The 14,277-nt window shown below is 37.4% G+C and overlaps 1 protein-coding gene across 4 annotated transcripts in view; it reads right to left on the bottom strand.

Moving 5' to 3' along the window:
* DOCK4 (dedicator of cytokinesis 4) overlaps nt 1-14,277 on the bottom strand; it is a 409,713-nt gene that overhangs the window by 216,858 nt on the left and 178,578 nt on the right. For all 4 annotated transcript variants that reach the window (XM_045792824.2, XM_045792826.2, XM_045792825.2 and 1 more), the window contains exons 2-5: nt 12,568-12,651; nt 10,230-10,270; nt 8,152-8,207; nt 4,157-4,253 (exon numbers count right to left, since the gene is read on the bottom strand). In XM_045792824.2, the coding sequence (XP_045648780.1) occupies nt 4,157-4,253; nt 8,152-8,207; nt 10,230-10,270; nt 12,568-12,651 (278 nt within the window). The remainder of the gene's footprint in view (nt 1-4,156; nt 4,254-8,151; nt 8,208-10,229; nt 10,271-12,567; nt 12,652-14,277) is intronic.

Raw genomic sequence — 14,277 nt, 5'->3', positions numbered from 1 at the left:
AACCAACACTGATTTCTTTCTTGTTAAATATTCACGTAGATTCAATATTCTCCTGGGAAATTCGTCAAGCAAGGTGACTTAATGTAAGGAAGATGGGTTAAACTCCTGGCTTCAAATCCTGCTTTTGCTACTTACTCGTTTTACAGGCTTGGCGAATGACTTCTGTCATCTGTTAAACACATTACTACCTTCCTGTAAGGTTGTTTTGTGGACTGGAGACAAGGTTTGTGAAGAGAGCAAAACAGCACAGTGATGAAGAACACAGACTTGGGAGCCTGACTACGCGATCTGCATTCCAAGTTTGCCATTTACTGGCTGAAAAACCTCTGGCAATTTATTAACCTCTTTGTGCATATTTTCTTATCTGTAGAATGGATATTAAAATAACTACCTGATAGGGTCACTGTCAAGATTGATGAGTTAATATACCAAAACTGTTAGAATAATGCCTGGCCTAGAATAAAAATCACCTAAATGTCAGCTGTTACTAATAACGCTCCTGCTATGGACTTGGTCCAGAACAAGCCCTCTACTAATGTGTCTTTACCAAAAGCTAGCCTGTACCTCTTACCCGGAGACATGGAGGACAAAACCATTTCGAAGTATCTACCCTCCATCTTTCTTAACCAGAAACTATGCTTTTACTTTCTACTAGAATATTAGTAGAGGACAGGAACAGTGATATGAAAGGATTGAGATTATCATACATCGGGAGCCCTCTGCAGTGATAAACTGCCAGAAGTAGCAGAAGTTCTGTGTGATGGGGAAAGAGGCGCAGTCAGAAGACATTTTTTTTTTTTTAATTTTAAAGTCATGATATGTCTTCTACTTTATCAAGACTTGGTGACTTGGAGTGTTTTAATGTCCTGTGCAGGTGAGACAAATGTGCTGGCTGAACAGCAAAGCATTCTCCATGACACATCCCAGTTGCTCTGAGATGTAAATATTTGTGCTCTCGACATTTAAGGCACTCTACTGAGCTTGTTCTTCTATTACTTCTCACTCTTGACTCATGTTATACGCTCCCATACAAGTCCCCGCAGGCGCAATGTAATGCAATACTCTGGTAATTCACCGCTTAGTGTCTGTGTTCTCCGCTGGACGGAAGCCCCCAACCACAGACACGGTGTCTCCCTTGGGTAGTGCCAGCAGCTGGAGAATGAAGAGATACCTTGGTTTACAGGAGGTCATTCTGTGGATCCTGAGAGGTGGATTCTGTTTAAGTCATGTGAAACACTAAGGGACGATCAAGAAAAACTTGAGGAAGTCAGTGGTCAGTGGAAAGGTCCACGAGAGTCAAAGAAATTACAGAGGGAAGATACAAAGTAAGTCGAGTCTTTGGATGCAAAATGGAGAGCCAGCTCTGTTGAACTGACTGTCCCCGTGTGCAAGTCATCGGTCCTGCTACTGTGGATGGTGTTTTGCAGTTGTGTGGCAGGACAGACTTGATTTTCTAATGATCTCATCTCTAGTACTTAAGCTGAAGAGAGCACTACGATGAGAAGGAAGCCGGATCTTTCATAAAAATGCGAACCAGCTGGTGTGCTTTCCCTTTAGGGAGGGGGACGCAGGAACCTGCAGCCCTGACCAGCACACCCGCCCTCCTGATGGGAAAGTAGTACATATGGGGTCTGGTCTGCCAGCTGGTCATAAAACAATGAGTCTTGAAAAACTGGATTTTAAACACTGGACAGTTATGAAGACTATTCAGAAATATGAAAAATGTTCTTGGTTTACCATTAAATGAAAAGGATAGGGTACAAGACTCAACACTTGGAATAAAACAGTAAATGAAAGTTCCTGCGTTATGTCGGAAACGTAGCAAAAAGTTACTTGTGAGCATTTGTGTTCTGGAGAATGGGTAAGTGTTCATTTGCCTCAAAACGAAAACGGCCCAGGTTTTGCAGCAGCAGATGTACCTTCAGACTCAGGCTCCACCACTTAGCGTGGGACCCCGAAGAGGTTATCTCTGCTAAAGATTTGAGAATAAAAACAATCTGGCAGAGCCCCAGGGAAGAAAGATATAAAATATCCAGCCAAAGGCCTGCACAGAAGTACTTAGTAAAAGATGGCTGCTATATTTCTCCTAAGCTTTTTGTGGTAATATTACTGGTATTTTATTAAAGAACGTTATTTAGGCTCTTACCAATGATTGAAAAAGAGCAACTAGCATTTCTCAAGTATTTACCATGAGCTTTTAAGCTAAATGTTCTACTTATATCAAGTGTATCTCGTAAACTGCTTACAATTTACAAGGTATTATTATCCTCATGAAACATCTGCCAGTGGAGAAGTCAGGCATCTTAAAACCACTGGAAAAGAACAAGGATGAACTTGAATCAAAACACCAGGCTCAAAACACCTGTATAAGGAAAAAGAGAACCCAGCCAACAAAAGGTCCAACGCAGCCACATCAGCCTCATTTTCAAGGTCGAAACTCTGTCATCTCCAGGTTCAACTTCACATTTGTCCCTAACGTAACTGACTACCATGCCAGGATCCAGGGGAACTTTTAAATAATTCTTTCTCTGTGTCCATTACTCAGGACATCAGGAGGTGGAAACGTTACTCCTAGAACTTACAACACATAGATTTTCAAACCAAAATAGATGTTCGCAACCTGGAAAGCAGGTAAAAATAGCCGGGTAAGGCAGAATCAAGAGGAATTCAACTTTGTTCCCCACAAGCTGCCACATAAAAAGGTAAAGTGCTAGTGTTCCAGCTCGGCTAATGGATGACACTTACACTGCCATTATTTTTACAACTCTTCTGTTGGGTATTTAAGATGCAATGATGTGAACACTTCCAATAGGTTCATTTCCACGTTAATGTAATGCACAATGTTATTTTAAGTGAAATAATACTTGGATTTTATACTCTTCCTAATATAAATTTTTTCAAAAATCTGAAAAGGAGATCTGCATTTCCTTCGTAGCCTCTCAGCACAGACCCGTTGAGTTCAGTTATCTTGACTTTGCACTTACCTCACGCCAGCAAGGCGCAGACTGGCATTTCATCTAAGACTGTCTTGTGGATTTTAGTAGCGAGTCCTAAAGCCACCAGCTCCAGAAGGGCATGGTCAGAGAAATCCAACATCAAAAACGTTTTATTTTTGAGATTTTTCTTGCCTCGATGAAATAGCCTATTGCATTTTGTATGTAAGAGACAATGAAAACTCTCATTCTGTGCCGATGTCCTTCACTAATTTTGGATTTTCTCTTTGACAAGCTGTTTCAAATCGTTTTGTCAGGTTAAGCACACCTTTGTATTTTGAACGCATCCCTTCAAATGATTAAGCTGTTCTATAAATGTCTTTGAAAATAAAAGGAGAAATAGCATTCACCTTCCTCAAAACTTCACCACCCCCAAATTTGTGCATATTGAGAGAGCCAAAGTGAGGGCACTAGATTCCCATCAGAATCCCAGCCCCGCCATTTTCCCACCATGTGGGTCATAGGAAGTACTTCACTCTGTCTCATGTTCCTCGTTCGTAAGCTGGGGATGTTCCTGGTCATCATCTCCTTGAGTGGCTGTATGGATTCAATGAGACATTGCATACAGAGTACTTCCCCAGGGTTTGTGACACAGTAAGCACTCAATAAGTATAATTTGTTGTAATAGGCAAAGAAGTACATAAAAACGTACTCTCCAAACATTGACCTGACCCCCTTCCTATTTTTTTTTTAAGAAACATTCCTTTCTTTTGTATATTTAAAATATTCTTGTTCATTAGGACTAACAAGTCTATCATTTTCAGTACATTTGAATCATTTACAGAAAGTTAGAATAAAATATCACCAATACTCCAACGCACTCAAAATAAATTTCTTTCTCCTTGAAAATTAAAAATACCCAGAAAGCCTGACACCAACTAGTTCCATGTAAACCATTCTAATTGATGAGATGCCAGAAAAATCATCTTTTACATTCCTACAGCTCGAAAAAGAACTCACAAAGCCCATTCTTAGTGGACACACGGAGTACAAGACTATGACACACACAGAGTACAAGTCTTATTAGGCTCTGTATCTCTGATTTCTGGGAGCACTAGTGCCTTAAAGCACGTGCTCAACTACTAGTCGATGCTGACTCCTATTCAAATATTTCTTAAAATAATTCTCTATCCAAAAAGTTATGCCATTAAAAAGTTACTTACCACATAGAGCTGTTTCCACATGGTTCCCCAGTCTCTTAATGTTGATGTCATTTCTGTTATAACGGAGTCTTCAGTGGGAATAACCATTTCAAATTGTCTGTGAAATTAAAAGAGAAAAACAAAGTCTACATATGCAATTATCATAGATAACAATTTTCTTTTAAAGATAAAAGTGGGAAAGGAAACTGCCTCTTATTTTGGGTTCTGCAGCCAGTAATGAGGATCTGATGAGAGACCTGTGTGAGGAATGTTATGTGGGTCATGGCAGTACAATACCAAAAGGACCAGCCACTTCATCCGCACCAAGTTTGAGGAGTGTGGTGAGAAGCAGCAATATCAGAAGACTTCTGCTCCAGCCACAACGTGACCACTTAAGAACAACTCATTTAACCTCCCAAGCCCAAAAGCCTTCATGTAACATGAGGTCACCGAGCCTGCATAAACTGAGAGAGCTTTTGCTTTTCAAGCGCTATGACCGTAGGACTCAAGGGGAGTAACAAACTTGTTCAATGATCAGGATATTATGGCTGCAAACATCCAAACCAACTTCAGTGTTAGAAGCACCTAGACACTGAGGTACAGATTAAACACTCACTTGATCTTATTAACACTTCACTTTTATTATTTGTAAATGGGACCATGAAAAACGATTAGTATATTAGTAATGTTATCATGCATCATCGAACTTAAAAGATTTGCTATCACAGATGTTTGAATATCCATTGCGCAATGTTCCTCTCTACGATCAGGGTCATATATCCTTCCTGTTTCTTCTCTTAAAGTGAAACACTACACTTGGAAAACATTCATACGAACACCTCCTAGGGTATGTAAGTGGTCCTGACATTGAAGGGATACATGAAGCTCTGGACAAAAAGAAAACCCAGATTTCCTTTATCTTCGTGTCGATCTTTGACGTACAACAACCTTTTTCCTCATCTGGAATTTCTTTTTTCAAATTCTTTTCAGTTTGTGTGCAGGTTAAAATTCTGAAGTGGCTATTATCACTACAGCTTCTGAAAAGAATGCTACCAGCTATTTGATGGGAATTATTTTCTTAACATTTGAGTATGCATTTTTTCGAGGACAACATCTAATATGTACAAGGTAACAGCATTTTAGACACCGAACCAGGTTGTCTAGATGATCAAGGGAAAATTACTTCTTAGCATGAGGCTAATAATTGCTCTGTAGTTCTTTTGTGATGTTCTATCCAAAGGGTGTATAATTGTCTTTTGTAAAGTCTTCTTGACAGCAAGTAAGAGAACTAAAATCTTCACCAACAGAGCCTCATTTCCTCATTTCAGAGTGCTGCTGAAATACTTGCTCTGTGACTATTTCCCTTCTTTCTAGAGCTTAAACACAGCTGAAAATGTAAAAGTGGGATTTAAAACTAGAAATAAAAGTAAACAGTAGAATGTGAACTGCGACATACACAGAACCTTTATCAAGTCTACGTGTGACATGTTCAAACGGTAACGCCTTGATTTTGCTTTTGAAGCAGCTGCTGCAATTTAAATGATGAATATTTGGAGACAGAGATTATAAAATGATCAGATGTAAGGTCAAGAAGGGAACAATGAATTGCCAGGACAACTCCACAACCTACTTAACATTTAAAAAGTGGCACGACCTCAAGCAGCAATTAAACACTACAGAAGTGGCCTCGTTGTTCATAAACCATAATTTAATTTAAGGACCCCCATCAGCCCTCCAATGCTCTGAAGACCCAGGAACGAACAAAAACGCAATTCAATCTGTGAGAAGTTGATTTGGGGTTTGTTCAACCAAAAAGTAAATTTTTAAGAAGCTTTAACAAAATCGCCATTTTCCGTGAGGCAGCTGTTTCCTCCTAATCACACCAAAACCAAAGTCAATGTTCAAACAGCTGTAAGTGGTGGTCCCTGAAATCGCATTTTGTTCAGTTATTCTGAGATATACTTTGCAGCTACTTCATCCTGGTGGGCCATCAGGCTGCCGATCTTAAAATAAGAGAGTTTAACATCAAAACCCCAAAGAAGTTCCTCCTTGGGAATGGAATCTCCTGGTAATATGTGTTCTCAAACGTTTTCAGGCTCAAGTTTTTCTTCCAGTTCATAGTCCTAGAATCTGGGGTCTCAATCAATTCCAATATTTTTTTTCTTTTTAAGAAGATAAATTTGGGTTCTATCCTCAACGTTCTCCTGCTACTTAATGTTCATGATGCCCTGTGTCACATGGGGAACCCACAACCAAGTTTCAAACTAAAACAACTAAAGTTTGAGACATCTTTAGCCTTATTTAAACTTCCTCGGGCTCAAGGACGGGGCCAGATACACACCAGTTACTGCCTAGGACAAAAATAAATAACTAAAAGAAGGCACTTGTTTTGATAATGACCCACCCCAATCTGCTTTGAGAGGGAGGACTTCCACTGGGTGGAATGATGCTTGACATCATCTTTGCTAGCACCCTCTATTCCCTTGCTCAGGGGTACGGTGGGGGCCGAGACGTCCTTTGCTCTGCAGAGTCAAAGGGGTAGGGCTGGGCTTGGAGCACAGGCAGCAAAGAGAACTGGTTGCACGGGTCTATCCAGGTGAACACTTTGAAGGTCAGGGTAGAGACCTTGGGGTTTCCACACTGTCTAGCACAGATCACTGGAGCAGAAAGGTCAGAACAAAGAGGGAGCCTATGGCCTAAGTATCTTCTAGAGTTTCCTCTGGTTTACTTGAGGGGAGCTGGACAGTGTCAGAGTGACCTGGTAGGAGAACTGCAGGACTGATAACTCTACTTGACTCATTCCTGGTGGGTTACAGCTGCACAACCTTCAACAGTGGTAATTATTCATATTAGAATCATGTTTTTAATCTACTATTTTAAATAATTACTTCTGCTACGACTAATGATCGTAATATTGTTTAAAGTAGTGTGTGTGTGTGTGTGTGGGGGGGGTGATATACAGTATAAAGATCTCCTAGAGTTTTATCCATGTAGGTAACTCTCAGGGTTTTTATACCATAGACTCTCACCCACCTGCAGAAGTTATTTCAATGAACTAAGATTAATACTTTACCTTTATAGAGAGTGGATATAAGAATCATCCATTTAAATAGCATCCTTGGAACTTTTTTGGTAAAACTCAAGTTTGAAGATCTCATTTACTAGGATTTAAAAAGCGCTTTAGTAATTCAAATAAACTGCTATTTTTTCTATTTGAAGACAAATGTAATTTTTATGGCTGAAGCTGCACTTTTTTTGGTCATAAAATGACAATCATTCAATGGTCCAGTGTGTATTCCTTGTGACACTGGCAGCTAACATTTGGGTCCAAATCCACGGCCCACTTACAATGAATGATCTGCTCATGATAACCATTTAAAATGAGCAAGTTCTACTGTTTTATACTATGGTGTTTTATTTGAATGATCTGTTATCCTGACAGCAACTTCAAGGCCTTTTGGAAATAGACTGGAAAAACTTCTAAAATGTATGAGAAATCTTAGGTGATCAATGAGCTCAATCAAACAAAGAACAGAAATGCCATTCCCTAAAACAGAAGGGCGGCTTTGTGAAGTGGTCACACAAGGATATGGTATGATCCCCAATTAGGAAAAAACAGTCAGACTTGGCTGCTTATAATCAGTGGTAAATCTAGGAAATTCCTGGGGTTTGAGACATGACTCAGCACTCCATGGGTCGACTGCCATGCTTCTCTACATAGCAGGAAACCAAAAAGAACCAACTCCTTCTGCTTCAGATTAGGCTGCTTCCATGATTGGTGGACAATGAGAGACCTCTGATGCCCCAGGTTCTCCTCTAGTCCAGCACACGCAGACAGAAGGTATCACATTTTCTCCACCAACCGCCTTAGTGTAATCCACCTTTATCAAACCACGCAGACGATGGCATGAGCTCCCAGAGTTCATTTGTCAAGACAATTACTAAGCCTTTCAAATTCTCAAATAAGCAATGGTTCCGTGAAAATCCTCTCACTATTAATAAAACTCGTTTCTTACCCTTTGTTCTTCACACAGGCATTTTTCAAGTGAACGTAGCTGGAAGGAAAGATACCCTGTGGGAGAAAACAGGAGGTTATGGTGCTAGCTGACTGATAAGGCAGGGGTGCTTTCAACAGTCATACGTATAAAATACAGTCATACAACCATAACAGTACCAGGAACAGGGAAGAACAACACCGATCACAACCCTGGATCCCTTCTTTTTACGCCTACCATGCACTAGTTTACAAATTCAGGGATTCTCTAAAGTAAATAGAATTTAAAAAAAAATTAAATCCCACTCAAAAGTATATTCCTTATAAAACAGAAAATTTTTAAATTTTCAGGAATTCTGCACAGAACAGAAAGCATGTTACACTGAATAAGAATTTTTAAAATACTGCATAGTTTTTTAATATTGTATTAGTTTTTGTTTGTTTTGGTAGTTGCTCCTTTTCTTCTCCCTAAAACACTCGTGTCTCTTTTAAAATACACACACACACACACACACACAAACACCACTATGAATTGGAAGACAAAACATATATTATGTGTTACGGAAGATCTTTGATGAAAACACAGCAGCAATTAATCACCAGGCTGCATTCTGATGGAACAAAAATTAAACAAAAGACAGCATGCTAGCTTAAAGCTTTTTATTGTACAGAAAAGACAGGAGAAGGAAATTGTTCCTTTGTTCTAAACGGGAAGTTGAAAGAAACAACATAAAAAAAATTAGCATCAATTTTATTGTCCATTAAATGACAATATCCTCTGAATGATTTCTGATATATCATCAAATGACAAATTCAATTAAATATTTAGGAAAGCAAATGTCATTTGAATACATTATCACCATTGTGGATCCAAGGATAACATAAAATTTAATAAGCAAATCCTGTACATACGACAGTAGTAAAGAGACACACGTTAAAAAATATATTGTTTTCTTCAAAATTTAACTCAATAAAGTAGAATTAACAAACAGAGTAATTATAATTAATGAGAAGAAGTCAGAACTTGAGGTTAGAAGAGTGGCAGAAATAAGCCCTAATATATTTTTTTCAGAAGTATTCTAAATGAATAATTAAATACTGAAGCTACATTTGCATGTGCCTTGCAGATGTCCAAAAATAACTTTAAATGAGGGCTAAAGTATTTTAAAAATTTTAATTTCTACACTCTTTTGTCCCTCAGGCTCTCCTTTAGAATGACCAAAAATAAATGAAATACAGTTATTAAACATAGCTGGATGATCCAGAAAAAGGTATATTTAAGCAAAAAGGCAGGCAGAAGAATTTAGATTACTTGCAGTGTATTCTGAGAATAAGAAATGATACAATGTCTTATCTACAATCCTACTAAAGCCAGAATTAAACCAAAAAATGAACATGACACGGAAGAGAATAACACAGAATGTGGGAAGTACGGATGACAGTTGGAGAGATTAGAATAAAGTAGACAAACACAGATAATAAATAGTAAGGATGAGTGTCAAAGTCATAAAGTATACAAATGAAAGGTAACACAAAAATCATACTACTTCCTACTGTAATTCCTGAGGATGTATATACACATATACATGATAATGAGTCTTAGTTTCTGCCTGGAATGGTAAGAACAGGGAGACCTTTATAAGATGGTTTCCCCATGTTTCACCTGCCCAAACCCAAAAGGGAATCTTACTAAGCTGCTGAAATCAATGTGTTTCTCCACACCACTCTTTTACATGATATCACAGAAAACTCGAAGATTAAATACCTCTATTCAATTTTTCTTTTGGAATATCTATTTCCCCTGCTTGAATTTTAATTTCACTCTCTGCTAAACTAACACTTCAAAAAGATTTTGTTTATCTATAATGAGCTTATTAAGGTCTTCCCCATACAAACTGTAAGAGCTATGTAGGATTATCATTTGAGTAGTATGTCTCAATGATAATCCCAGTTCAAAGGAATTTCCAAAATTATGAAAATCTGTATTGCCATTTGGCATTTCAACTAAGAGTCCCAACTGTAATTTCAGTTGTAAAATGAAATAAAATAACTTTTTTAAAAAATCCCATAGTTATGATTACAAGTAATATTTTTTATTACCTTGACATTTGGGTTTTTTAAGGCAAATCCTCTGTACCAGCCTGTGGAGAAATAATCATGGTCATTATTTTGATAAACCACTGTAATATTTTAAAGAAAAGAAATGATTACAAATAAATCTGTCCTTTACTGATGGAATTTTACCCTACAAATAAATATTCTGTGTATGAACAAGATGGGAGTGGGATTGGGCTAGACTATAACTCAAGTGACTACTAGTTTAAGTATTCTATTAATAAACTGCTTAAAAAATCGTAATGGAAATTTACATGAAAAATAGAAACATGCATAATGCAAGTACAGGGCTTGGAATCAGAGCACTGGGCTTAAATTCTGGCTTTTCTACTTATCAGATTATTTTATTTTGGTCAAGTTAATTTAAGTGAGCATAGTTTCTCCACATTTTATAAAAGGCTACATTATGTCTCAGGGAAATTCAAGAATCTACGCAAGACTTAATATGTTTCCAATTTCTCTGCGCCTGACTATAAGGCCCAGACCCTATCACCAGAGTATAGTTAGGGATGAGCCAACAGTCATCGAGTAAATTTGCACATCCTTGAGCCCATCATCTAGGGTTAGGATCAGTCTGATAGCATAAAAAAGGGAAATCTGGTATCATCCATCAAGAAAAGTGATGGGTACTCTTATCAGCAAAATGTCCTACCACCTGAGCTCACCCTAACTTTTCTTCTGTAGAAAGCCTATGACTAAACCTCCAAGCAACTCTGAATCAATATTTTACAGCACTATCCTGAAAGACAAATGTATCTTTTTATCATTTAAAACAAGTGTAAGGTATATATATATATATATATATATATATATATGAAAATGTATGGTAAATATATATCCCCCATAAATGTATTATTTTCAACTTGTAGTTTCTTCAAGCATGAAACCATTGTTTATTGGTAAGAAATTACTTTACCATGTAACAACTATATTGTTGAACTGGACTTTTTTGATTAATTGAATTTTTAAAAAGAAATATTTGAACATTGTATTTAAATATTAAACATTTATATAATATGTTCATATAAAATTTATATATTTATATAAAATTTATATATTAAATATAAATATTTAAATATATTTTGTTCCTTATATTATAAAATGCCATTCCTAACAGCTTTAAAAATCAGTCTGAAGAAAGCAAAATGAATTGAGCAGAAACTGTCTATCTCGGGATTAATATGATCCCTTAAAGACACATCCAAGAAATATATCCATTCATAAATAATTATTTAAACAGAAACCAAAACTTTTTGAGAACTGCAAAAGTCTCATAGAGAGGTCTCTGTCCAATTATATTGCAGAGAAAGGTTTTTGGGTTACAAAACAGCTTCCATTACTTATGGAGCCTACTTCATGTACCAATTCAAAACAGATTTTATTTTTACTGTATACAAAATATAGATAAAATACATCTGGCAATAACATGGAAGACCTCGTTATATTTTTAAAGATATCATTTACAGTAGACAGAATAAATGTCCATGTATCACCACCATTTAATGTGAGGTTCTAAGTAAATTTAACAGCTCTGTTTGGAGGAACACAGTTTAATGACTCTTGATGTGACAGTATGTTATCATATTATAAATTCCTATTAAGAACAACATTTCAGGAGGAAAATGGGAAGTTTTGGATATACTGATAGGGCTTTAAAATGTGGTCATCTCATTAATGAGAAAAAAAAGAGTAATCATTTCAACTGGGATCTTTTTAAATAAGAAAGCTTAAGGATGTTTTATGAAACAGGAATGGAAATATTTGACAACATATTAAGTATCTTGATTTAATGAGTTACATGCTGCATAGATTAATAATCATAAAATACTTACAACATATTCCACTAATACTTCATATGCATTGAATAGCTTTAGTTCAAGTTTGGGGGTGGCAGGGAAGAAGACTACAGGCCTAGAGCAGAGCTGGCCTTGGCAGGAGTCCTCCCCAAGGCATCTGATTACCTAACCTTGGAGAAGCCACTTCTGCTCTGGATCTCTCTTTCCTCCTGTCCTGAGGGACCTACTTGGCACTGAGTCATGAACTCCCACAAATACGGTAGCCTCTAACGCTTACTATGTTGGCATCTAGTGAATATAAGGAAATAATATTAGGAAAACTATACCAGCTTAAAAACAGCAAATGATGCTTTTCCATAAGCAAACATTGAGTATGCAAAAAACAAGTTTTGTCAAAACCAGTTCACGGTGACCACTGGAAAAACCCCACAAATTAATAGAAGGACAGAATTTGTAAACATTATGAGCCGTCCAATGGTGAGGAGGTTGGTTATACAACCTCAAACAATCATCACGAGCCCACTTACCATCACACTTCTCCAGGATCTGAACTGTATCTCCAATTTCCAATGACAGGCCATACGGGACAGTTCCTCGAAAACTGGCAATAACTGTAAAAGATGTTATAGAATATATGAAGATAATCATATCAGTTATAGCCAGTTATACTGCTTACTATTAACTGTTACTGACTAGGAAAAACGAATGTGACGAGGAAGTACACTTGGAGAGCTAAAACCTGCTGTCATATTTAAATTTTATATGTTTTTGAAGAGAGTCGATCTTAAAGTTTATATACTTTGCCAACTTCTGGGTCAAATAAGTGTTATGAATTTTAAAGATATGGAATTTACTAAAATAATACAAAATATCAAGAGTATCACTCAACAACCTATGTGACAAGGTTCCTTCCTGACAAGATCTGTGCCACTCTTGCTTATTGCTATATTCACTCTTCATCAGGATGCCTTGCCCACAGGAGTTAGTCAATAAATATGTGTTCACTAACAAATGAGGAATACATATCCTACTTGCTGTTCAGCTTGGTTTACCTTTCTATTCTATTGCTTGAAGGAGATTGCTTTTTCCCTAGACTGTAAGCTCCTCAAGAAAAGAGACTGCATCTATTTACTTGCTAGTATGTCCCCAGGGCTTAGCCAAATACATGGCATAAAAGCAGTCTTCTTGAGTAGTAATCAATAGTAACATTTTATTTAGTCATGACTAGACTCCTCCCCTAGGATTAAACACACATGCCACCATGACAATTCCCATATGCCTTAACTCTCTGGGAACAGGGTGTGTGTGTCCGGGGGTGTGGGTAGGGTGTCACCATTTAGCCTTACCAAGTGGTTATAGACTGACTGGCTTCTGAAACCTTTCACAGGGCTAGGCAGGACTAGGATGTTAAAACCAGATAAAGTGTGTACAGTTTAGTCATCTCTGGGTACCTCAAGGAGTTACAGAGAGAATGAAGCACAATGATTCTCCCCAGGAGAGTAATCCTGTGTCAAAAAGGAGACAAGAATGGGGAAATAACAAAAATGCACCTCAATACATGAAATATCTCCAGCTCAATACATTGCACTGTAATCAACTCGCAATCTACATTTTTAAAAAAATGATATTAGGGGCGCCTGGGTGGCACAGCGGTTAAGCGTCTGCCTTCGGCTCAGGGCATGATCCCGGCGTTATGGGATCAAGCCCCACATCAGGCTCCTCCGCTATGAGCCCGCTTCTTCCTCTCCCACCCCCCCTGCTTGTATTCCCTCTCTCACTGGCTGTCTCTATTTCTGTCAAATAAATAAATAAAATCTTTAAAAAAAATGATAGTAAATGCTTTGAGCAATTTTTAAAAGACCAAAATTTTGGAAGTGAATTTTATAATTTTATAATATTATTATTATATTATAATTTTATAATTCTGTGTCAGATAGTGAGGTTTAGATACAACCCCAATCCCCAAAATAAATTACTACTGTTGTGAATGTATTTTAAAAGGTTGAAGAAACACATGAATCTGTCAAAAATCAGGACATGCTGATAAGTAATGCGCTTTTAGAGAGGTCTAAAGCCCTTTCCTAATCTCGAAACAAAATTAACAGTAGAGATTGAAACACAGGACAGAAAACATGACCCACAGTACGTGAGATGGATGAAAATAACTGTAGAGTAACCAAGTTAGAACATTTTAGACAAGCACTAATTCGTGATGTCATTCTCTAACAGTGACCATT

Source organism: Ursus americanus, chromosome 3, assembly GCF_024610735.1.
Source record: "Ursus americanus isolate L20-20 chromosome 3, mUrsAme1.1.p, whole genome shotgun sequence".
In the NCBI taxonomy this organism is placed as follows: Eukaryota; Metazoa; Chordata; class Mammalia; order Carnivora; family Ursidae; genus Ursus; species Ursus americanus.
This window is presented reverse-complemented; position numbering and strand designations above follow the sequence as displayed.